The sequence below is a fragment of the Salmo salar genome, chromosome ssa19 (assembly GCF_905237065.1).
Source record: "Salmo salar chromosome ssa19, Ssal_v3.1, whole genome shotgun sequence".
Classification (NCBI taxonomy): Eukaryota; Metazoa; Chordata; class Actinopteri; order Salmoniformes; family Salmonidae; genus Salmo; species Salmo salar.
In genome coordinates, this window is record NC_059460.1 from 32,781,409 (window position 1) to 32,806,656 (window position 25,248).

General features: G+C 45.3%; 1 protein-coding gene across 4 annotated transcripts in view; it reads left to right on the forward strand.

Moving 5' to 3' along the window:
* LOC106578792 (uncharacterized) overlaps window positions 1-25,248 on the forward strand; it is a 98,772-nt gene that overhangs the window by 32,595 nt on the left and 40,929 nt on the right. For all 4 annotated transcript variants that reach the window (XM_045702239.1, XM_045702238.1, XM_045702240.1 and 1 more), the window contains exons 2-4: window positions 21,517-21,821; window positions 24,619-24,778; window positions 24,898-25,089. In XM_045702239.1, the coding sequence (XP_045558195.1) occupies window positions 21,517-21,821; window positions 24,619-24,778; window positions 24,898-25,089 (657 nt within the window). The remainder of the gene's footprint in view (window positions 1-21,516; window positions 21,822-24,618; window positions 24,779-24,897; window positions 25,090-25,248) is intronic.

A 25,248-nucleotide genomic window follows, 5' to 3' on the forward strand; every position in this document is an offset into this window, starting at 1 on the left:
TTTTTGTTTCATCAGACCAGAGGACATTTCTCCTAAGAGTACAATCTTTGTTCCCATGTGCAGTTGCAAACCGTAGTCTGGCTTTTTTATGGTTGTTTTGGAGCAGTGGCTTCTTCCTTGCTGAGCGGCCTTTCAGGTTATGTCGATATAGGACTCGTTTTACTGTGGATATAGCTACATTTGTACCTGTTTCCTCCAGCATCTTCAGAAGGCCCTTTGCTGTTGTTCTGGGATTGATTTGCAGGTTTCGTACCAAAGTACGCTCATCTCTAGGAGACAGAACGCGTCTCCTTCCTGAGCGGAATGACGGCTGCATGGTCCCATGGTGTTTATACTTAAGTACTATTGTTTGTACAGATGAACGTGGTACCTTCAGGTGTTTGAAAATTGCTCCCAAGGATGAACCAGACTTGTCGAGGTCAACAATTGTTTTTCTGAGGTCTTGGCTCATTTCTTTTTATTTTCCCATGATGTCAAGTAAAGAGGCACTGCGCTTGAAGGTAGGCTGTGAAATACATCCTAAGGTACACCTCCAATTGACTCAAATAATGTCAATTAGCCTATCAGAAGCTTCTAAAGCCATGACATCATTTTCTGGAATTTTGAAGGCACAGTCAACTTAGTGTATGTTAACTTCTGACCTACTGGAATTGTGATACAGTGAATTATAAGTGAAATAATCTGTCTCAAAGTGTCTCGTCCTGACCATAGCAAGTTGTTATTTTCTATGGTAGAGTAGGTCAAGGCGTGACAGGGGGTGTTTGTCCGTTTTTGTATTTCTATGTTCAGTTTCTAGTTTTGTATTTCTAGGTTGGTTTTTGTTTGGCATGACCTCCAATTAGAGGCAGCCGGTTGTCGCTGTCTCTAATTGGAGGTCATATTTAAGTTAATGTTTGTCCCACTTGTGTTTTGTGGGTTATTATATTTTGTGAGTAGTGTTTGTCCCTCCTGTGTCACGGTTTGTTGTTTTGTCCTTCAGTTTATTTTGGTATTGCATTAAGTTTCACAATCTAATAAATATGTGGAACGAAACAGATGCTGCATTTTGGTCCGATCATTTAAACAGCCGTGACAGTAAGCAATTGTGGGAAAAATTACTTGAGTGAGGCACAAAGTAGATGTCCTAACCGACTTGCCAAATCTATAGTTTGTTAACAAGAAATTTGTGGAGTGGTTGAAAAAGGAGTTTTAATGACTCCAACATAAGTGTATGTAAACTTCGGATTTATATATACAGTGAGGGAAAAAAGTATTTGATCCCCTGCTGATTTTGTATGTTTGCCCACTGACAAAGAAATGATCCATCTATAATTTTAATGGTAGGTTTATTTGAACAGTGAGAGACAGAATAACAACAACAAAAAATCCAGAAAAACGCATGTCAAAAATGTTATAAATTGATTTGCATTTTAATGAGGGAAATCACTATTTGACCCCTCTCAATCAGAAAGATTTCTGGCTCCCAGGTGTCTTTTATACAGGTAATGAGCTGAGATTAGGAGCACACTCTTAAAGGGAGTGCTCCTAATCTCAGTTTGTTACCTGAATAAAAGACACCTGTCCACAGAAGCAATCAGTCAATCAGATTCCAAACTCTCCATCATAGCCAAGACCAAAGAGCAAACAAGGATGTCAGGGACAAGATTGTAGACCTACACAAGGCTGGAATGGGCTACAAGACCATCGCCAAGCAGCTTGGTGAGAAGGTGACAACAGTTGATGCGATTATTCGCAAATGGAAGAAACACAAAAGAACTGTCAATCCCCCTCGGCCTGGGGCTCCATGCAAGATCTCACCTCGTGGAGTTGCAATGATCATGAGAACGGTGAGGAATCAACCCAGAACTACACGGGAGGATCTTGTCAATGATCTCAAGGCAGCTGGGACCATAGTCACCAAGAAAACAATTGGTAACTGTCACGACTCCCGCCGATGTCCTGTTTTTCATTTCGCTAATCATGTTCATTATTTAACCTCTGCATTTCCTGTTTGTCTTGTCGGTGATTGTTTGTCTGTTTTGTGTAGTTGGAGGTTTTTCTCCAAACTATGTATTTTTCTATGAGAAGATTTATTGATATTTTTAGTAAACACGTTTGTTTACCTTTATCCCTGTGTCCTGCGCCTGACTCCTCCACTTCTCTAAGAAAACCATTACAGAATCACCGACCACACAATGGAGTCAGCAAGAGCAGCCAGCCCTCCTATTCATATAGCGGAGCGCGTTCAGCAGCACGCGAGTATGATCCAGAATCTTATGACTGCCATGGATTGCGTGCTGCTGACCATGGAGAGAGTGGAGAGTAAAGGATGTCCCGTCGACCCAGCCTCACCACCGCCCGGCGCACCTCTGGATCATATCCAACCGCCGTCTAGATCCGGTGGGATTCGGCTCTCGCTCCCGGGAGCGTATGGCGGAGCAGCTGCCGGGTGTCAGGGGTTCCTACTCCAGCTGGAGCTCTACCTGGCGGCTGTCCAGCCACCGCCCTCGGGACGCGAGAGAGTGAGCGCCCTCATCTCCTGTTTGACTGGTAAAGCCCTGGAGTGGGCCAACGCCATCTGGGAGGTGGAAGACCCGACTCGGGATAACTACGAGGACTTCTCCCGCCGCTTTCGGGCAGTTTTTGATCATCCACCAGAAGGAAGAGCGGCGGGAGAGCGCTTGTTACATTTAAGGCAGGAGATGAGGAGAGCTCGGGAGTTTGCACTGGATTTTAGAACTCTGGCGGCTGGTGTGGGATGGAATGAGCGGGCCCTGATCAATCACTACAGGTGTGGTTTGCAAGAGGACGTTCGTAGGGAGCAAGCCTGCAGGGACACCACCCTCCACCTGGACCAGCTGGTGGACTTATCTATCCAGCTGGATAACCTGCTGGCCTCCCGCGGACGTCCGGATCGGGGTCCGTTGTTTCCATCCTCCAGTCCCTTAGACCCAACACCGATGGAGTTGGGCGGGGCTGGTACTACGGAGACCGGAGGGGAAACCGTTCCATGCACCAGAGGTGACCGCAGAGGACACACTGCTGGTCGGTGCTGGGGAGGTTTTCCAGGTAGTCGAGGTGGTAGGCGGAACACTGGTGGTTCATCTCAGGTGAGTAGGCACACGACTCACCCAGACCCCCCTGTTGCTCACATGTGGTTATCTATAAGATTTCCGGGGTTTTCCCCTCATTCCAAGCATAAGGCGCTAGTAGATTCAGGCGCAGCTGGGAACTTCATTGATCGGTCCTTGGCCAATAGATTAGGCATTCCTATTGTTCCCGTTGATGTTCCCTTCCCTAAACATGCCCTAGATAGTCGTCCTTTGGGGTCTGGGCTGATTAGGGAGGTCACAGTTCCCATTGCTATGGTGACGCAGGGGAGTCATGAAGAGAGTATTAGTCTCTTTCTGATTGACGCTCCTGCGTTTCCTGTTGTGTTGGGGCTTCCCTGGTTGGCTTCTCATGATCCTATTATTTTGTGGCAACAGAGGGTTCTCAAGGGATGGTCCTGTCAGTGTTCAGGGAGGTGTTTAGGTGTTTCCTTAGGTGCCACTACGGTGGAAAGTCCAAACCAGGTTTCCACCATGCACATTCCTCCCGAATATGCCGATTTGGCAATCGCCTTCTGTAAAAGGAAGGCGACTCAATTACCACCCCATCGACCGGGGGATTGTGCGATAAATCTCCTGGAGGGTGCTGCACTTCCCAGGAGTCACGTGTATCCTCTGTCACAAGAGGAGACGGCGGCTATGGAAACAGATGTCGCTGAATCTCTGGGACAGGGATACATTCGGCCCTCCATTTCACCTGTCTCCTCGAGCTTCTTTTTTGTGAAGAAGAACGATGGAGGTTTACGCCCGTGCATTGACTATCGAGGTTTGAACCAGATTACTGTTAAATACAGTTACCCGCTGCCTCTCATCGCCAGTATGACAGAGTCATTGCTCGGGGTGCGCTTCTTCACAAAATTGGACCTCAGGAGCGCGTACAACCTGGTGCGTATCAGGGGAGGGGATGACTGGAAGATGGCATTTAGCACTACTTCTGGGCACTATGAGTACCTCGTCATGCCGTATGGGTTAACCTGTTAGGGCTAGGGGGCAGTGTTGACACGGCTGGATAAAAAACGTACCCGATTTAATCTGGTTACAACTCCTGCCCAGTAACTAGAATATGCATATAATTATTGGCTTTGGATAGAAAACACCCTAAAGTTTCTAAAACTGTTTGAATGGTGTCTGTGACTATAACAAAACTCCTATGGAGGCCAAAACCTGAGAAGATTTCAAGCAGGAAGTGGCCTGTCTGAGAAGTAGTGTTTCATCTTGGATCTTTTTATTGAAGACTCAGGATCTGTGCAATAACGTGACACTTCCTACGTCTTCCATAGGGTCTCAGAGCCCGGGAAAACGTTGAACGATATCGAGGCAGGCTCTGGCTGAACACTTTATCGCTTTTGGCAAGTGGCCGCTCAGAGTACTATGGGCTTAGGCGCGTGCCCGCTTCGACCGAATGCTTTCTTTTCCTTTGTCTGTTTATCTAAACGCAGATTCCCGGTCGGAATATTATCGCTTTTTTATGAGAAAAATGGCATAAAAATTGATTTTAAACAGCGGTTGACATGCTTCGAAGTACGGTAATGGAATATTTAGAATTCTTTTGTCACGAATTGCGCCATGCTCGTCACCCTTATTTACCCTTTAGGATAGTGTCTAGAACGCACGAACAAAACGCCGCTGTTTGGATATAACAATGGATTATTTTGGACCAAACCAACATTTGTTATTGAAGTAGAAGTCCTGGGAGTGCATTCTGACGAAGACAACAAAGGCAATAACATTTTTCTTATAGTAAATCTGACTTTGATGAGTGCTAAACTTGCTGGGTGTCTAAATAGCTAGCCCTGTGATGCCGGGCTATCTACTGAGAATATTGCAAAATGTGCTTTCACCGAAAAGCTATTTTAAAATCGGACATGTCGAGTGCATAGAGGAGTTCTGTATCTATAATTCTTAAAATAATTGTTATGCTTTTTGTGAACGTTTATCGTGAGTAATTTAGTAAATTCACCGGCAGTGTTCGGTGGGAATGCTAGTCACATGCTAGTCACATGCTAATGTAAAAAGCTGGTTTTTGATATAAATATGAACTTGATTGAACAAAACATGCATGTATTGTATAACATAATGTCCTAGGGTTGTCATCTGATGAAGATCATCAAAGGTTAGTGCTACATTTAGCTGTGGTTTGGGTTTATGTGACATTATATGCTAGCTTGAAAAATGGGTGTGTCACGTCCTGACCAGTAGAGGGTGTAGTTGGGTCAGGACGTGGCAGAAGGGAGTGAGTGTTTTATTGTTTCATTTAATTTTGGCCGTGTGACTTCCAATCAAGCACAGCTGTAGAGGGTTGTGGTTGATTGGGAGTCACACATAAGTTGCCTACGTTTCCGTTGTGTGGTGTGGGTAATTGTTCTTGTCACTGTTGTTGCACCTGACAGGACTGTGTTGGCTGTCAGTTTTGTTGTTTTGTGAATTGCACAGTGTTCGTAACATTAAAAATGACGAACCCTAACTCCGCCGCATTTTGGTCCACTTCTTCCGTAGACAGCCGTTACAGAATTACCCACCAAACCAGGACCAAGCGGCGGAAGAGGAAGGAGCAGCAGGACTACTGCGTTATGGACAAATGGACGTGGGAACAGATCCTGGACGGAGAGGGACCATGGACTCAGGCTGGGGATTATCGCCTCCCGCAGTGGGAGATTGAAGCGGCGAGAGCGGAGAGGCGATACTACGAGGAGAGAGAGCGCAACGAGCGCGAGAGGCAGCCCCAATAATTTTTTGGGGGGGGGCACACGGGACAGTCGGTGGAGCTGAGGTCGGAACCAGAGCCAGTCGGGATGACATTGGAGGTGAGCGAGGGATATGAGACAGAGACTGTGACGGGGTTAATGGGAAAATTAGGAGAGAGAGAGATGAGAGAGCTGCTAGTGTGGTGCATAAAGTACGGCATTCGCCCTAATGAGCGTGTCGTGGGTATGATGTCACCTGAGGCAGCTCTCCATACTCGTCCTGAGGTGCGTGCTGGTTGTCTGGTAAAGACTGTGCCTGCGCCCAGAAACAGGCCTCCTGCATGTCCTCCCAGCCCTGCACATCCTGTACCTATGCCCAGAACCAAGCCTCCTGCATGTCTTCCCATCCTGGTCAAGCCCGTGCCTCCTCCACGGACCAGTCCTCCAGTGGGTCTCCCTATCCTGGTCAAGCCGGTGTCTCCTCCATGGACCAGTCCTCCAGTGGATCTCCCTATCCTGGTCAAGCCCGTGTCTCCTCCACGGACCGGTCCTCCATTGGGTCTCTCCACCCTGGTCTCTCCTGTGCCACCTCCTCAAACCAGGCCTCCAGCGGGCCTTCCCAAACTGGTGAGTCCAGGGCCTGCGCCCAGAGCCAGGACTCCGTTATGTCTCCCCAGCCTGGTGAATCCTGAGTCGGAGCTGCCCGCCAGTCAACAGTCGTCGGAGCTGCCCGCCAGTCAACAGTCGTCGGAGCTGCCCGCCAGTCAACAGTCGTCGGAGCTGCCCGCCAGTCAACAGTCGTCGGAGCTGCCCGCCAGTCAACAGTCGTCGGAGCTGCCCGCCAGTCAACAGTCGTCGGAGCTGCCCGCCAGTCAACAGTGGCCGGACTGCCCTGAAATGCCAGAGTGGCCGGACTGCCCTGAACTGCCAGAGTGGCCGGACTGCCCTGTTCTGCCAGAGTGGCCGGACTGCCCTGTTCTGCCAGAGTGGCCGGACTGCCCTGTTCTGCCAGAGTGGCCGGACTGCCCTGTTCTGCCAGAGTGGCCGGACTGCCCTGTTCTGCCAGAGTGGCCGGACTGCCCTGTTCTGCCAGAGGTGCCCGCCTGCCCTGATCTGCCAGGGTGCCCGGCCTGTCAGGATCTGCCAGAGTGGTCCTCCTGCCCTCCGGCCCAGCCCGAGTGGTCCTCCTGCCCCCCGGCCCAGCCCGAGTGGCCCGCATGTCTTCCGGCCCAGCCCGAGTGGCCCGCATGTCTTCCGACCCAGCCAGAGTGGTCCGTCTGCCAGGGTCAGCCCGAGTGGCCCTTCTGCCCGGCGCAGCGATCGGCGCCAACAGAGTGGGCGACGCCGAAGGTGGAGCGAGGTCCACGTCCTGCACCTGAGCCACCTCCAGGATAGGTGGGTTGGGGAGGGAGGGTGTAGCACAGTGCCGTCGGTGACGGCAGCCACCCTCCCTTCCCTCCCTTATTGTTTAGGTGTTCCTTTTTGTTGGGGATTTTTTTTTGTGTTTTCCTTTTTTTAGGTGCATCCCGGGGTCTGCACCTTGAGGGGGGGGTACTGTCACGTCCTGACCAGTAGAGGGTGTAGTTGGGTCAGGACGTGGCAGAAGGGAGTGAGTGTTTTATTGTTTCATTTAATTTTGGCCGTGTGACTTCCAATCAAGCACAGCTGTAGAGGGTTGTGGTTGATTGGGAGTCACACATAAGTTGCCTACGTTTCCGTTGTGTGGTGTGGGTAATTGTTCTTGTCACTGTTGTTGCACCTGACAGGACTGTGTTGGCTGTCAGTTTTGTTGTTTTGTGAATTGCACAGTGTTCGTAACATTAAAAATGACGAACCCTAACTCCGCCGCATTTTGGTCCACTTCTTCCGTAGACAGCCGTTACAGGGTGTCTGATTATTTCTGGCTCGGTACTCTGCTGACATAATCTAATGTTTTTCTTTCGTTGTAAAGGCTTTTTGAAATCGGACAGCGTGGTTAGATTAACGAGACTTATCTTTAAAATGGTGTAAAATAGTCATATTTTTGAAAAATTGAAGTAATATCATATCTAAGATATTTGAAAAACGCGCCACAGGATTCAACTGGCTGTTGAGTAGGTGGGACGCAAGCGTCCCACCTACTCAACAGCCAGTTGAATCCTGTGGCGCGTTATTCAAATACCTTAGATATGATATTACTATGGGCAAGATATGATTTTACTATGGGCAAGCGTCCCACCTAGCCCATAGAGGTTAATGAATGCTCCATCCGTCTTCCAATCATTTGTGGATGAGATCTTCAGGGACCTGCACGGGCGGGGTGTTGTGGTGTATATAGATGATATTCTTATATACTCCACCACCTGCGCTGAGCATGTGTCCCTTGTGCGTACAGTGCTTGTTCGACTGTTGAAGCATGACCTTTACGTCAAGGCGGAGAAATGTCTGTTCTTTCAACAGTCCGTCTCCTTCCCTGGGTACCGTTTGTCCGCGTCAGGGGTGGAGATGGAGACTGACCGCATTTCAGCCGTGCGTAATTGGCCGACTCCAACCACGGTAAAGGAGGTGCAGCGGTTTTTAGGGTTTGCCAACTACTACCGGAGGTTTATCCGGGGCATTGGCCAGGTGGCGGCTCCCATTACCTCCTTACTGAAGGGGGGACCGGTGCGGTTGCGGTGGTCGGCTGAGGCGGACAGAGCTTTTGGTAACCTGAAGGCTCTGTTTACCACGGCTCCAGTGCAGGCGCATCCTGATCCCTCCTTAGCGTTCATAGTTGAGGTGGATGCATCCGAGGCTGGAATAGGGGCTGTGCTATCTCAGCGCTCGGGTAAGCCACCAAAACTCCGCCCCTGTGCTTTCTTTTCGAAGAAGCTCAGCCCGGCGGAGCGAAACTATGACATGGGGGATAGGGAGTTGTTAGCTGTTGTCGGGGCTCTGAAAGCATGGAGACATTGGCTTGAGGGGGCTAGACACCCTTTCCTCATTTGGACTGACCACCGAAATCTGGAGTATATTCGGGCAGCGAGGAGACTGAACCCTCGCCAGGCTAGGTGGGCTATGTTTTTCACACGCTTTTCTTTCACTCTTTCCTATAAACCAGGTTCCCAGAACGTCAAGGCAGACGCACTGTCCCGGCTGTATGATACAGAGGAGCAGTCCACAGAGCCCACTCCCATAATTCCAGCCTCATGCCTGGTGGCACCGGTGGTATGGGAGGTGGACGCGGACATCGTACGGGCGTCACGTGCAGAACCCACTACCTCCCAGTGTCCCGTTGGGCGCGTGTACGTGCCGTTTGATGTTCGCGATCGTTTGATCTGTTGGGCCCACACATCACCCTCCTCTGGTCATCCTGGTATCAGTCGGACAGTGCGTTGCCTTGTGGGGAAGTACTGGTGGCCCATGTTAGCCAAGGACGTGAGGGTTTATGTCTCCTCCTGTTCGGTATGCGCACAGTGCAAGGCACCTAGACATCTGCCCAGAGGGAAATTACAACCCCTTCCCGTTCCGCAACGACCGTGGTCACACCTATCGGTGGATTTCGTGACGGATCTTCCCCCATCACGGGGTAACACCACGATCCTGGTCGTTGTGGATCGGTTTTCTAAGTCCTGCCGTCTCCTTCCTTTGCCCAGTCTCCCTACGGCTCTACAGACTGCGGAGGCCCTATTCACCCATGTATTCCGGCACTACGGAGTGCCTGAGGATATAGTCTCTGATCGGGGTCCCCAATTTACGTCTAGAGTCTGGAGGGCGTTTATGGAACGCCTGGGGGTCTCGGTCAGCCTTACCTCAGGGTTCCACCCCGAGAGTAATGGGCAGGTGGAAAGAGTCAACCAAGAGGTGGGTAGGTTTCTGCGGTCCTATTGCCAGGACCGGCCAGGAGAGTGGGCATCATTTATCCCTTGGGCGGAGATGGCCCAAAATTCCCTACGCCACTCTTCCACTAACCTTACCCCTTTTCAGTGTGTGCTAGGGTATCAGCCGGTCCTGGCACCATGGCATCAGAGCCAGATCGAGGCTCCTGCGGAGGATGAATGGTTTCGGCACTCGGAGGAGACATGGAACGCTGCCCATGTACGTCTTCAACGAGCCATCAGGCGGCAAAAGGTGAGTGCCGACAGCCACCGCAGTGAGGCCCTGGTTTATGCACCGGGGGATCGGGTCTGGCTCTCGACCCGAAACCTGCCCCTTCACCTGCCCTGCCGGAAGCTGGGTCCGCGGTTTGTGGGGCCATTTAAAGTCCTGAGGAGATTGAACGAGGTTTGTTATAGGTTACAACTTCCCCCTGATTATCATATTAACCCCTCGTTCCATGTGTCTCTCCTCAGGCCGGTGGTGACTGGTCTGCTCCAGCAGTCTGAGGTACGGGAGGTTCTTCCGCCCCCTCTGGACATCGAGTGGGCCCCGGCATATACCGTTCGAGCCATTATGGACTCCAGACGTCGAGCAAGGGGCCTTCAGTACCTCGTGGAGTGGGAGGGGTATGGCCCAGAGGAGCGAAGCTGGGTACCGGTGGAAGACATCCTGGATCCGTCGTTAATCCAGGATTTTCACCGCTTCCGTCCAGATCGGCCTGCTCCCCGTCCTCCGGGTTGTCCCCGAGGCCAGTGTCGGCGCGCTGCTGGAGCCGCGCGTCGGGGGGGGGGTACTGTCATGACTCCCGCCGAAGTCGGCCCCTCTCCTTGTTCGGGCGGCGTTCGGCGGTCGACGTCACCGGCTTACTAGTTGCCACCGATCGATGTTTCACTGTTCATTTGGTTTTGTCTTTATTGTGTACACCTGTTTTTCATTTCGCTAATCATGTTCATTATTTAACCTCTGCATTTCCTGTTTGTCTTGTCGGTGATTGTTTGTCTGTTTTGTGAAGTTGGAGGTGTTTCTCCAAACTATGTATTTTTCTATGAGAAGATTTATTTATATTTTTAGTAAACACGTTTGTTTACCTTTATCCCTGTGTCCTGCGCCTGACTCCTCCACTTCTCTAAGAAAACCATTACAGTAACACACTACGCCGTGAAGGACTGAAATCCTGCAGCGCCCGCAAGGTCCCCCTGCTCAAGAAAGCACATATACATGCCCGTCTGAAGTTTTCCAATGAACATCTGAATTATTCAGAGGACAACTGGGTGAAAGTGTTGTGGTCAGATGAGACCAAAATGGAGCTCTTTGGCATCAACTCAACTCGCCGTGTTTGGAGGAGGAGGAATGCTGCCTATGACCCCAAGACACCATCCCCACCGTCAAACATGGAGGTGGAAACATTATGATTTGGGGGTGTTTTTCTGCTAAGGGGACAGGACAACTTCACCGCATCAAAGGGACGATGGACGGGGCCATGTACCGTCAAATCTTGGGTGAGAACCTCCTTCCCTCAGCCAGGGCATTGAAAATGGGTCGTGGATGGGTTTTCCAGCATGATAATGACCCAAAACACACGGCCAAGGCAACAAAGGAGTGGCTCAAGAAGAAGCACATTAAGGTCCTGGAGTGGCCTTGCCAGTCTCCAGACCTTAATCCCATAGAAAATCTGTGGAGGGAGCTGAAGGTTCGAGTTGCCAAACGTCAGCCTCGAAACCTTAATGACTTGGAGAGGATCTGCAAAGAGGAGTGGGACAAAATTCCTCCTGAGATGTGTGCAAACCTGGTGGCCAACTACAAGAAACGTCTGACCTCTGTGATTGCCAACAAGGTTTTTGCCACCAAGTACTAAGTCATGTTTTGCAGAGGGGTCAAATACTTATTTCCCTCATTAAAATGCAAATCATTTAATCAAATTTTTGACATGCGTTTTTCTGGATTTTTTTGTTGTCATTCTGTCTCTCACTGTTCAAATAAACCTACCATTAAAATTATAGACTGATCATTTCTTTGTCAGTGGGCAAACGTACAAAATCAGCAGGGGATCAAATACTTTTTTCCCTCACTGTATGTGGGTATGTGTATATGTCACATCTACTCCCTCTCTGGTGCTCGTTGTCACCAGTTTTCTCATTATTTCGCACACCTGCCACCATCGTTATGCGCACCTGTACCTCATGAGACCCACCTGGACTCCATCACCTTCCTGATGACCTCCCCTTTATCTGTCTCTCCCTTTGGTTCTTTCCTCAGGCGTTATTGTTTATTTTCCTTATGCCTGTACGCTAATCGCGTTTCTTGTTTTGTTCCATGTTCATTTACTTAATAAATTCACTCCCTGTACTTGCTTCACGATTATTAACATACATATTACAGTATGTATATAAATATATATATTTACCCGCAAAATATTTTGGGGATTGGAAATTATGCAGAGAATTACATTGATGGAAGCTACAATCTATCCTCAATATTAAAGCTGATCCATCCCCTAGAAAATGTAAAATAAAATAATAAGAAAACAACAGGGTCAGGACAAAGGTGGACAAAAAGGGTTTAGGTTAAAGGTCAACAACAACCTGCAGCAAGGTGGAGGGTTGGTCTGGGAACAGCCCTAGTCTAACCTACTGTCTGTGTCTAACCTGCAGCAGGGTAGAGGGTTGGTCTGGGAACAGCCCTAGTCTAACCTACTGTCTGTGTCTAACCTGCAGCAGGGTGGAGGGTTGGTCTGGGAACAGCCCTAGTCTAACCTACTGTCTGTGTCTAATTTGCAGCAGGGTAGAGGGTTGGTCTGGGAACAGCCCTAGTCTAACCTACTGTCTGTGGCTAACCTGCAGCAGGGTAGAGGGTTGGTCTGGGAACAGCCCTAGTCTAACCTACTGTCTGTGTCTAACCTGCAACAGGGTAGAGGGTTGGTCTGGGAACAGCCCTAGTCTAACCTACTGTCTGTGGCTAACCTGCAGCAGGGTGGAGGGTTAATCAGAGCCCAGCACCCCGGCAACTCTAAGATCCAGGACTTCTTAATTCGGCTGGAGGAGTTATGGGAGGAGCTAAGGAGACGACATCACAGGAACCAGGTCTAGAGGCAGGAGAGGAGATGAGGTTTAGGGTAAGACACCTCTCTCTCTCTCTCTCTCTCTCTCTCTCTCTCTCTCTCTCTCTCTCTCTCTCTCTCTCTCTCTCTCTCTCTCTCTCTCTCTCTCTCTCTCTCTCTCTCTCTCTCTCTCTCTCATTCAGTACTATTAGCTCTCTGCCAAGTTGTGTGTAGCAGAGCTTCTGAGGTGGATCCACCTAACATTCAACAAAGGCAGAGCAGGCTGACCTTCAGAGGAATTATACAGGGGAACACAGTATATACACTGGGGTGCGTTAACATTCAATTACCACATGGAAAGACAAGAGCAGGACAGACAGGCAGACAGCCACAATGATAACAAACTAACTGGGACTGAACAGAACAATTGAAGCCCAAATTATAACCTATTGCCTATATAGTGCATTACTTTTGACCAGGGCCCACAGACCAATATATAGGGAATCGGGTGCCATTTGGGATACAGTCAGTCTTCAGTGGGCCATTTTAGACCACAGTGTTCAGTGGGTCAGTTTAGACCACAGTGTTCAGTGGGCCAGTTTAGACCACAGTGTTCAGTGGGCCAGTTTAGACCACCGTGTTCAGCGGGCCAGTTTAGACCACAGTGTTCCGTTGGCCAGTTTAGACCACAGTGTTCAGTGGGCCAGTTTAGACCACAGTGTTCAGCGGGCCAGTTTAGACCACAGTGTTCAGCGGGCCAGTTTAGAACCCAGTGTTCAGCGGGCCAGTTTAGACCACAGGGTTCAGCTGGCCAGTTTAGACCACAGTGTTCAGTGGGCCAGTTTAGACCACAGTGTTCAGCGGGCCAGTTTAGACCACAGTGTTCAGTGGGCCAGTTTAGACCACAGTGTTTAAAAAAAAAGGGGTGGATCAGCTTAATATTGCAGAAAGAATATTGCTTCCATCAATGTAATTGTCTGCATCATTTCCAATCCCCCTTATATTTTTTGGGTAAATATATATATCCATACACGCATGCGTACATATACACATATATACATACACATACCTATATAGACATACATACTTTTTAAAAGAATATACCTTTATTATTATTCTACGCAAATCTACCACCGATCGCCCAATTGGAGTAAACTAATAAACACTTCGGCTTTTACCTTCAATTTATTCATCTTATACACATTTTACAGACACAGTCTATTTTACAATAGTTATTTTATGTTTGTTTTTAGTCCTTCCTCTATTTCTGATGTCCATCCAGTTTGATTTCTATTTGTAGCTGTGCTATTTCACAAAAGTTCTGAACCTATATACATTTTACAGACCCCGTATGTTTTACAATGTTTATCTTGTTATTAGTCCCACCCTTCAGCTCCATTCAACCCCTCCCATCTATCTCTCAACACCATCCATTACGGATTTCTATTTGCCATGTATTTTTCAACTGTGCTGTGATGATTCACAAAACAATTGAACCTTTCTATTCTCATAGCTTCTACAGATTGTAAATTAAAAATAAACATTTTTGCTAAAATAATTATTATATTATTGATTGATTGACTATGGCTTTTCAAATCACCCAATATTGCTATCTGCAGCGTTAGTTCTAGGCAAATGTTCCAATTCTTCAGCCATTCCTGGACCTGTGACCAAAAACGAGCTACATATGGACAATACCAAAATAAATGATCTAATGACTCTGCCACCGCACAGCAGAATCTGCAGAGCTGGGAAGATTGTATCCCCCATATATATAACATTCTATTAATTGCAAGAATTTTGTATAGTAATTTAAATTGAAAAATTCTATGTTTTGAATCCGGCGTTGTTTTGCGTGTCAATTCATAAACCATGTGCCATGGAATGGTTACATCGAAAATCTCTTCCCAACAATTTTGCACAGCTGTCAGTTTTTTGGTCCTTAAATGAAATTGGTATATGTTTTTATTTATCACACTTTTCTTTAACCATTTATGTTCTTTAATACAGGGCCGACATACAAGTTCCTTACTTTTTTCCCCTTCTACTTGCCTCTTCCATTTTTGTGGTAATGCTGCAATTAATTGGTTGTAATTTTGGGTAGAGCAGACATTTCCATATGTCGGTGTTAACTGCATGTGTGACATCACTCCACCAGTCCTATTTATAATATCATTCACTAAAATGATACCTTTTTTAAACATTTCTTTGAAAAATACAGTTTTTTTATCAATTACTATATTTGAATTTAACTACAATATTTGTTGTATTATTTGTTCTGTTTTTTCAAGTGGATTAAACTGAAATTGCAACCAACTTTCTAAGGCTTGTTTAAAAAATAAAGATATTTTGGAGATTATTTCCTTTTCAAACAACCAAAAGTGGGCAGGTGTAATCTGTATAAAGGGAAAAGGCCTTTCTTGAACATAGGATGAGACATTCATACCAATTTACTAGAAAACCAGTTTGGATTTAAGTATAACTTTGGTTTGACTGATGCCTTTAGTGAGAGGTCTAATGCTTTAATATTTAATCATTTCTGCCCTCCGAATTCATATTCGTTATATAAATAGGCCCATTTAATTTTATCTGGCTTGCCGTTCCAAATAAAATTGAATATTTTTTGTTCATATAATTTAAAAAGCAGGTCACTAGGTGTAGGCAAAACCATAAGCAAATAGGTAAACTGTGATATGATTAAAGAGTTAATCATGGTGATTTTTCCACAAATAGACAGGTATTTTTCTTTCTATGGTAGCCAGATCTTATCTATTTTTGCTAACTTTCTATAAAAATTTATTGGAGTGAGATCATTTCTTGTATACCGGATTTGTATACCGAGTATGTCCACATCTCCGTCAGACCATTTTATTGGTAAACTACATGGTAATATAAAATTTGTATTGTTTAGTAATCCAATACATAATACAGTACACTTATCATGATTTGGTTTTAATCCAGAGAGGATAGCAAATGTATCTAGATCCTCTATGAGGCCGTGGAGAGACTCTAATTGTGGTTTTAAAAGAAAACATGAATCATCGGCGTACAATGACACCTTAGTTTTTAATCCACGGATTTCTAATCCCTTAATATTATTGTTTGATCTAATTTTAACAGCTAACATTTCGATGGCAATAGTAAATAAATATGCCGATAGTGGACAACCTTGTTTTACTCCTCTAAATAGTTTAAAACCTTTAGAGATGTAGCCATTATTTACTATTTTACACCTAGGGTTACTATACATAACTTTAACCCATTTTATTTGAGATTCCCCATAATTGAAGTATTCTAGGCATTTATATATAAGCTCCAGTCGTACTTTATCAAAAGCTTTTTCAAAATCAGCTATGAAAACCAGGCCTGGTGTCCCCGATATTTCATGGTATTCTATTGTTTCCAGTACTTGTGTTATATTATCTCCAATGTATCGTCCATGTAAAAAAACATGTCTGATTAGGATGAATAATATCTGACAATACTTTTTTAAATTCTATGCGCCAAGCATTTTGCCAGGATTTTTGCATCACAACACTGAAGTGTAAGAGGTCTCCAATTTTTTAAATGGACTGGATCTTTATATATACCATTTGGGTCCTGTTTCAGTAATAATGATATCAGACCTTCTTGTTGCGTGTCTGATAATCTACCATTTATATAGGAGATTATAATGCTAATAATGGTCCTCTGAGTATATCAAAACAAGTTTTGTATACATCCACTGGTATGCCATCCAGCACTGGAGTTTTCCCATCCTTAAAGGCCCCAATTGCATAAAGCAGTTCCTCCTCTGTAATATAGCCTTCACATGAGTATTTCTGTACAGATGTTAATTTTACATTATTATTAGGGAAAAAATCCATACAATTAGTTTCAGTTAGTGGAGAAGGAGGAGCCTGAAACGAAAACATATTCTTAAAGTACTTTACTTCCTCTTTCAAAATATAATTTGGTGAATCATGCGTGACTCCATCATTTCTAACAAGTTTTAATACATTTTTTTGGTAGCATTTGTATATTGAAGATTGAAAAATAATTTGGTGCATTTTCCCCCATATTCCATCCAGTTTGCTTTATTTTTATAATATATTACACTGGATCTTTCTTGAATAAGTTCCTCCATTTCTTTTTGTTTTTCCTCTAACTTATTCTGTGCCTCTATGGTACAGTTTTTATTGCTATCTAACTGTACTGATAGTCCTTCAATTTCCTTTGTTAATATGGACTGTTTTGATCTAAATTGCTTTTGTTTTATAGATGAGTACTGAACTGCATGGCCTCTAAAAGCACACTTAAAAGTGTCCCATACAATAAGTGGATCTTCTGTACCTATGTTATGTCTGAAAAAGTCAGTTATAAATTCTTCTGTCCTAGTTCTAAACAATTTATCATCTAGTAGGCTTTGATTAAATTTCCAATATCCTCGCCCACGTGGAAATTCTGTAAGACTAATTCCAATATATCCATGACATTCATGATTTCCTTAAGTGCCTGATGCTGATAGTTTGTAGTGTGATTTCCTTTCCGGTCCAGAGAGGTATTTAAGACCGTATTAAAATCTCCCACCATTATAATAGTCTAGTGTTGCTTGTAGAGTTGATCAATTCTTATATATATTTTCAAAGAAGCTTGGATCATCATTATTCGGACTGTATAGGTTAATAAGCCATATCTGTCCAATAACATATTTAAAATAATCCATCTACCTTGATAATCTGTTTGGACAATTTGCACATTTGGATGAAAATTACTGTTAATTAAAACCATCACCCCTTTTGAATTTCTTTGCCCATGGGAGAAATATATTTCGCCCCTCAGTTCTTTTTCCACAAAACTTCATCTAAAATTGTTGAATGGGTTTCCTGTAAACAATAGATATTAAATTCCTTCTCTTTTAACCAGGTAAATACTGATCGCCTTTTCTTATTATCTGCTAGGCCATTACAATTATAACTGGCTATACTTATTTCACCACTTACCATAATGAGACACAACTTTACATTTTATTTATGAAAATATATGTTTGTAAACGTACCATTAAAAAGTAACATGATGATTGAGTGTCTATATAGCTGTACCATGATATTTGCATTGCTACTAAGTAAACCTCCAAATGGTCCCTACTATTCCACCCGCTAAAAGCCTTCCTCATCCCTAGTTGGGTTGTCATCCCAATGCCCGGCAGACCACCCCAGATCCCCCATATCCTATAGCCCTGAACAGACTGGGATCCATCCTTCAAAAATAGCACACAGTGCCATTTACCGAATTGAAGTAAATCAATTGCCAAATGCATTTCCATCGCCCTCACCTCGATTTGTATTAGACCACAGTGTTTAGGGCCAGTCAGTGTGGATTCTGCCAGTGTATTATCTTATTGGCCTCTGTACATCAATATCCAAACTGATATCCAATGAGCATAATAATCTGACATTGTCACGCCCTGACCTGAGAGAGCCTTTTTATGTCTCCATTTAGGTTGGTCAGGGTGTGATTTGGGTGGGCATTCTATGTCCTTTTTTCTATGCTTTGTATTTCTTTGTTTTGGCCTGGTATGGCTCTCAATCAGGGACAGCTGTACATCGTTGTCGCTGATTGGGAGTCATACTTAGGCAGCCTGTTTTCCTTTGGGGGTTTGGGGGTAGTTATTTTCTGTTTTGTGAGTATACCTGACAGAACTGTTTTTGCCGTTGTTTGTTTTTGCCGTTGTTTGTTTTTGCCGTTGTTTGTTTTTGCCGTTGTTTGTTTTTGCCGTTGTTTGTTTTTGCCGTTGTTTAAGTGTTCTCTTATAATAATAAAGAAGATACACGCTGCGCCTTGGCCTATTCCTTCAGACAGCCGTTACAGACATTGATTTATCAAGACGAGTCTCCATGCTTGTCTCAAAGCAGCTCGAAAGGGTGCTGAAATAGTTGACCACAACGCGGGTAGGCAATTGTTCCAAATGCAGTAGTGGAACAAGTACCCAATTGTCATACTTGAGTAAAAGTATACAGTGGGGGAAAAAAGTATCCCCTGCTGATTTTGTACGTTTGCCCACTTACAAAGAAATGATCGGTCTATAATATTAATGGTAGGTTTATTTGAACAGTGAGAGACACAATAACAACAACAAAAAATCAAGAAAAACGCATGTCAAAAATGTTATAAAATGATTTGCATTTTAATGAGGGAAATAAGTATTTGACCCCCTCTGCAAAACATGACTTAGTACTTGGTGGCAAAACCCTTGTTGGCAATCACAGAGGTCAGATGTTTCTTGTAGTTGGCCACAAGGTTTGCACACATCTCAGGAGGGATTTTGTCCCACTCCTCTGTGCAGATCTTCTCCAAGTCATTAAGGTTTCGAGGCTGACGTTTGGCAACCCGAACCTTCAGCTCCCTCCACAGATATTCTATGGGATTAAGGTCTGGAGACTGGCTAGACCACTCCAGGACCTTAATGTGCTTCTTCTTGAGCCACTCCTTTGTTGCATTGGCTGTGTGTTTTGGGTCATTGTCATGCTGGAATACCCATCCACGACCCATTTTCAATGCCCTGGCTGAGAGAAGGATGTTCTTACCCAAGATTTGACGGTACATGGCCCCGTCCATCGTCCCTTTGATGCGGTGAAGTTGTCCTGTCCCCTTAGCAGAAAAACACCCCCAAAGAATAATGTTTCCACCTCCATGTTTGACGGTGGAGATGGTGTTCTTGGGGTCATAGGCAGCATTCCTCCTCCTCCAAACACAGCGAGTTGAGTTGATGCCAAAGAGCTCCATTTTGGTCACATCTGACCACAACACTTTCACCAGTTGTCCTCTGAATCATTCAGATTGTTCATTGGCAAACTTCAAACGGGCATGTATATGTATTCTTGAGCAGGGGGACCTTGCGGGCGCTGCAGGATTTCAGTCCTTCACGGCGTAGTGTGTTACCAATTGTTTTCTTCGTGACTATGGTCCCAGCTGCTTTGAGATCATTGACAAGATCCTCCCGTGTAGTTCTCGGCTGATTCCTCACCGTTCTCATGATCATTGCAACCCCACGAGATGAGATCTTGCATGGAGCCCCAGGCCGAGGGAGATTGACAGTTCTTTTGTGTTTCTTCCATTTGCGAATAATCGCACCAACTGTTGTCACCTTCTCACCAAGCTGCTTGGCAATGGTCTTGTAGCCCATTCCAGCCTTGTGTAGGTCTACAATCTTGTCCCTGACATCCTTGGAGAGCTCTTTGGTCTTGGCCATGGTGGAGAGTTTGGAATCTGATTGATTGATTGCTTCTGTGGACAGGTGTCTTTTTTCAGGTAACAAGCTGCGGTTAGGAGCACTCCCTTTAAGAGTGTGCTCCTAATCTCAGCTCATTACCTGTATAAAAGACACCTGGGAGCCATAAAATCTTTCTGATTGAGAGGGGGTCAAATACTTATTTCCCTCATTAAAATGCAAATCAATTTATAACATTTTTGACATGCATTCTTCTGGATATTTTTGTTGTTATTCTGTCTTTCGCTGTTCAAATAAACCTACCATTAAAATTATAGACTGATCCTTTCTTTATCAGTGGGCAAACGTACAAAATCAGCAGGGGATCAAATACTTTTTTCCCCCACTGTAGATACGTTAATAGAAAATGACTCGAGTAGAAGTCACCCAGTAAAATATTACTTGAGTAAATGTCTACAAATATTTGGTTTTAAATATACTTAAGTATCAAAGTAAATATAATTGACAAAATATAACAAAAGTAAAAGTAAACAAATAAATAATTTCAAATTCCTTAAATTAAAAAAAAAACAGACAGCACCAGTTTATAGTTTTTTTTTAATTTACGGCTCCAACACTCAGACAAATGAAGCATTTGTGTTTTGTGCGTCCACGAGATCAGAGGCCGTAGGGATGACCAGGGATGGTCTATTAATAAGTGTGTGAATTGGACCATTTTCCTGTCCGGCTAAGCATTCAAAATGTAACAAGTACTTCTGGCTGTCAGGGAAAATGTTTGGAGTAAAAAGCATGCTATTTTCTTTAGGAATGTAGTGAAGCAAAAGTAAAAGTAATTAAAAAAATCTCTTAATGACTTAAGTAGTACCTTAAAGTATTTTTACTTAAGAACTATTTTACACTTTTGTTCAAATGTATTATAATGATTTGATGACCTTGGGAGTTTCAGTAAGCAACACTAGGATGACCTTCAGTTGCATTAGCCTACTTTATTCCAATATTTTGGTCATTCAGTGATATTTATTCCCACAGTTATTCTTTCTGGATCCATCCAGTTGTGGCTTAGAAAACAGTTAATGTGGTGGGCTCTGAGAAGAGAAGGTACTGCCTTCCAATGGGCTCTGAGAGGAGAAGGTAGTGCCTTCCAATGGGCTCTCAGAAGAGAAGGTAGTGCCTTCCAATGGGCTCTGAGAAGAAAAGGTAGTGCCTTCCAATGGGCTCTGAGAGGAGAAGGTAGTGCCTTCCAATGGGCTCTGAGAAGAGAAGGTAGTGCCTTCCAATGCCACCTCAGCATTACGGCTACATTTCACACTAAGCTGTAGGCAAAACTTCACTGCAATCATGACTAGATCGGTTGGCAGAAATAAAAGTAGTCTTTGTCGCCACCAATACCTTTCATATATAAAGAAAAGCCAGCAACAAATTGGCGTGATGCTGAAGCTCTGGGCCTAACCCCTCAGTCATTACATTGGTGACCCTGCAGATAACCTCTCCTATCAGACAGTACAGCTCTGACCCTTCTTCTAGAGTCTAGACCGATGTTGACCCTGCAGTTAACCTCTCTTATCAGACAGTACAGCTCTGACCCTTCTTCTAGAGTCTAGACCGATGTTGACATTGCAGTTCTTCTCTCCTCCCTCCCCACACCCCCTCTCCTCCCAGACAGTGCAGCTCCTCCAGGCCTTGGGTAGTATAGAAGCCTGGTTGGAGGCAGCAGAGCTGTCCATGTCAAACTCCCAGCTGGCAGGAGACCCAGAGGCCATGAGGCTGGCTGAGAAAGACAGCTGCTTACTCCAGACAGAGATGTCCTGCCGGGGAATGGAGCTAACAGCACTCAGACAGGAGATGGACAGGCTGGGTGGTCAGCGGGAGGGTCAGTGCCCAGGATACTCCAACACTGAGGGCCTCCAGGTGCCACAACACCACACACAAGTCCTCCCAGATCGTATGGACCAGGTGGAGAGAAAGTGAGTACCCAGGGTGGAGAGGGGGAGAGAGAGAGAAAGAGAGGGAGAGAGAGAGAGAGAGAGAGAGAGAGAGAGAGAGAGAGAGAGAGAGAGAGAGAGAGAGAAAAGGAGAGGGGGTAAGGGAGAGAGAGGGTGGGTGGGTGGGTGTGGGTTATTCCTTCATGATTAATGTACCCTAAGTGACGTCTCCTCTGGTGTTCAGACTAAGGGTCCCCTCCTCTCACTAGGTTAGATTCCACCTTCACCAACACCCACAGGTTGTCTGTGTTCAGACCAAGGGTCCCCTCCTCTCACTAGGTTAGGTTACACCTTCACCAACACCCAGGAGGTGAACCTCATCAGAGTCTCCATTACTAAGACATTTGGTTTTGCACGGGTGGTGTTATTCTTCAATAATTGATACTTTATATAGCTTGTTAATATATATCTCAGTACTCTGTCCAACCGCTGGTTCTATTGTTTATATATTCCTATTGGTGTGTGTTCATCTTAGTGAGGTGGAAAGCAGTGAATGTTCCAGAATGTTCCAGAACCAAAGAGCATCTAAGAGATCCGCTGACATATACAATGATGTCATCATAACCAACTGTCCTACAGCTGGAGAGAGGGGGGGGGGCAGAGAGAGAGAGAGAGAGAGAGCAGAGAGAGAGAGAGGGGGGCGAGAGAGAAGGAGACAGAGAGAGGAGGTAGAGGAGAGAGAAATAGAGCAGAGAAAGAGGGAGAGAGAGGGGGGAGACAGAGAAAGGAGGGAGGGAAGAGAGAGAGAGCAGAGAGAGAGGGGGGAGAGAGAGGGGGAGAGAGAGAGAGCAGAGAGAGAGAGAGAGGGGTAGACACAGAGAGAGGAGGAAGGGGAAAGAGCAGAGAGAAAGGGTCCAGAAAGGAACATAAAATTCGACATCCCAATTAGGATCTGGCTATAAATACTTGAATCAGTTATAGAACCCATTGCCCTCTATAGTTGTGAGGTCTGGGGTCTGCTCACCAACCCACAAAATGAGACAAACACCAGATTGAAACTCTGCATGCAGAATTCTGCAAAAAGATCAGTGTACAATGTAAAACACCAAATAATGCATACAGAGCAGAATTAGGCCGGTACCCGCTAATGATCAAAATCCAGAAAAGAGCCTTTAAATTCTACAACCACCTAAAAGGAAGCAATTCCCAAACCTTCCATAACAAAGACATCAGAGAGATCAACCTGGAGAAGAGTCCCATAAGCAAGCTGGTCCTGGGGCTCTGTTCACAAACACAAACAGACCCCACAGAGCCCCAGGACAGCAACACAATTAGACCCAACCAAATCATGAGAAAACAAAAAGATAATTACTTGACACATTGGAAAGAATTAACAAAAAAACTGAGCAAACTAGAATGCTATTTGGCCCTAAACAGAGAGTACACAGTGTCAGAATACCTGACCACTGTGACTGACCCAAACTTAAGGAAAGGTTTGACTATGTATAGACTCAGTGAGAATAGTCTTGCTATTGAGAAAGGAGACTTGCTACTGCTTCTCAAGAGAAGACAGACTACAGTATGTGCCCACTGCCCACAAAATGAGGTGTGCGATTACAGCAGCAAGATTTGTGACCTGTTGTAACGTGGGTCGTATAAAGGGGACCAAGGCGCAGCGTGTAGTGCTCATATTAACTTTAATGAAAACACTTAAACGAAAACAACAAAACGACAGCCAACAGTTCCGTCAGGTGAACTCACAAAACGGAAAACAACTACCCACAAAAACCCAGGAAGAAAAAAACCCTACTTAAATATGATCTCCAATCAGAGGCAACGAGGATCAGCTGCCTCCAATTGGAGATCAACCCAAACAACCCCAACATAGAAATACAAAAACTAGAACTTAAACATAGAAATAGAAAACATAGAAAAACCCAAAATACCCCCTGTCACGCCCTGACCTACTCTACTATAGAAAATGACAACTTACTATGGTCAGGACGTGACACCTGTTCCCACAAGAAAAGGGCAACCAGTGAAGAACAAACATCATTGTAAATACAACCCATTTTTATGTTTCTTTATTTTCACTTTTGTACTTTAACTATTTTCACATCGTTACAACACTGTATATATACATAATATGACATTTGAAATGTCTCTATTCTTTTTTGGAACTTCTGTTAGTGTAATGTTTACTGTTAATTTTTTATTGTTTATTTCACTTTTGTTTATTATCTATTACACTTTATTTTATTTAACTCGGCAAGTCAGTTATGAACAAATTCTTGTTTACAATGACGGCCTACCAAAAGCCAAAAGGCCTCCTGCGGAGACTAGCTGCAGCGGATTGAAAAGAGGAGCGACCCAGGGATGTGTGTGTGTTTTGGGGACCTTTAACAGAATGTGACTGGCAAAATGGGTGTTGTATGTGGAGGATGAGGGCTAAAGTAGGTATCTCAGATAGGGGGGAGTGAGGCCTACACTTGCTTTGGAAATGTGAACATATGTTTCCCAAGCAAATAAATCCCTTTGAATTTAATTTAATTTAATTAATAGAGCAGAGAGAAAGATAGAGAGAGCAGAGAGAGAGAGAGGGAGAACTCTTCTACCTGTCGAAACCAATGGCCCTTCAGCCTCTGGCCCCCTCTCTTTTTTTGATGGTTGGTGGCTTGGTGTCTTTAACAGTCTGGCTCTATGTGTTAATAGACAGAGAGACTGAAGTCTAATAGACAAGCCAGAGGCTATAGCATCTCAGCCTCACCACACCCACCACAGACTGACTGGCCTTTATTGTAGGTTAAGTGTTGAATGTTGATGTACTCTGTGTCACCAGGTACCAACGTGTCCAGATTGCGTTGACTCAGCAGAGTTCGTCGCTGCAGGACACCAGGATGCTGACAGAGTTTTTGGAGAGGGTGGAGCTAGAGGAGAGGGTGGAGCTAGAGGAGACCCAAGAGGCCAGGGGGAGGGGCTACAGCAGTAACCTTGGACAGGTGAGGCACAGAGTTTTACCTGCATGAAGTCACATCACACAGCATACTACATTAGGTACCCGAGGGTTAGTCTGTCTTTAATAACTTTGGGTAAACCACCTCCGGTGTTTATCTCCCAGCCTCTCCACAGTGAGATCAGCTCAGCTCTTACCCTGCTGGGTGATGGGGGTGGGGAGCCCCTGATGGAGCCGCTGGGAAACCCTGTAGAGGAGCTGCGGGAGGCAGTGGAGATGTTGAATGACACGGTCAGAGAGAGAGGACGATCACAGAATCACATCCATGATCAAGCCATCCAGACTATGATCCGACAGGTAGGATGGTTCCGGAGGGTTGACAGGTTCTGGTATTGTGAAGGTCCATCCATGATGAAGCCATCCAGACTATGATCTGACAGGTAGGATGGCCCCGGAGGGTTGACAGGTTCTGGTATTGTGAAGGTCCATCCATGATGAAGCCATCCAGACTATGAT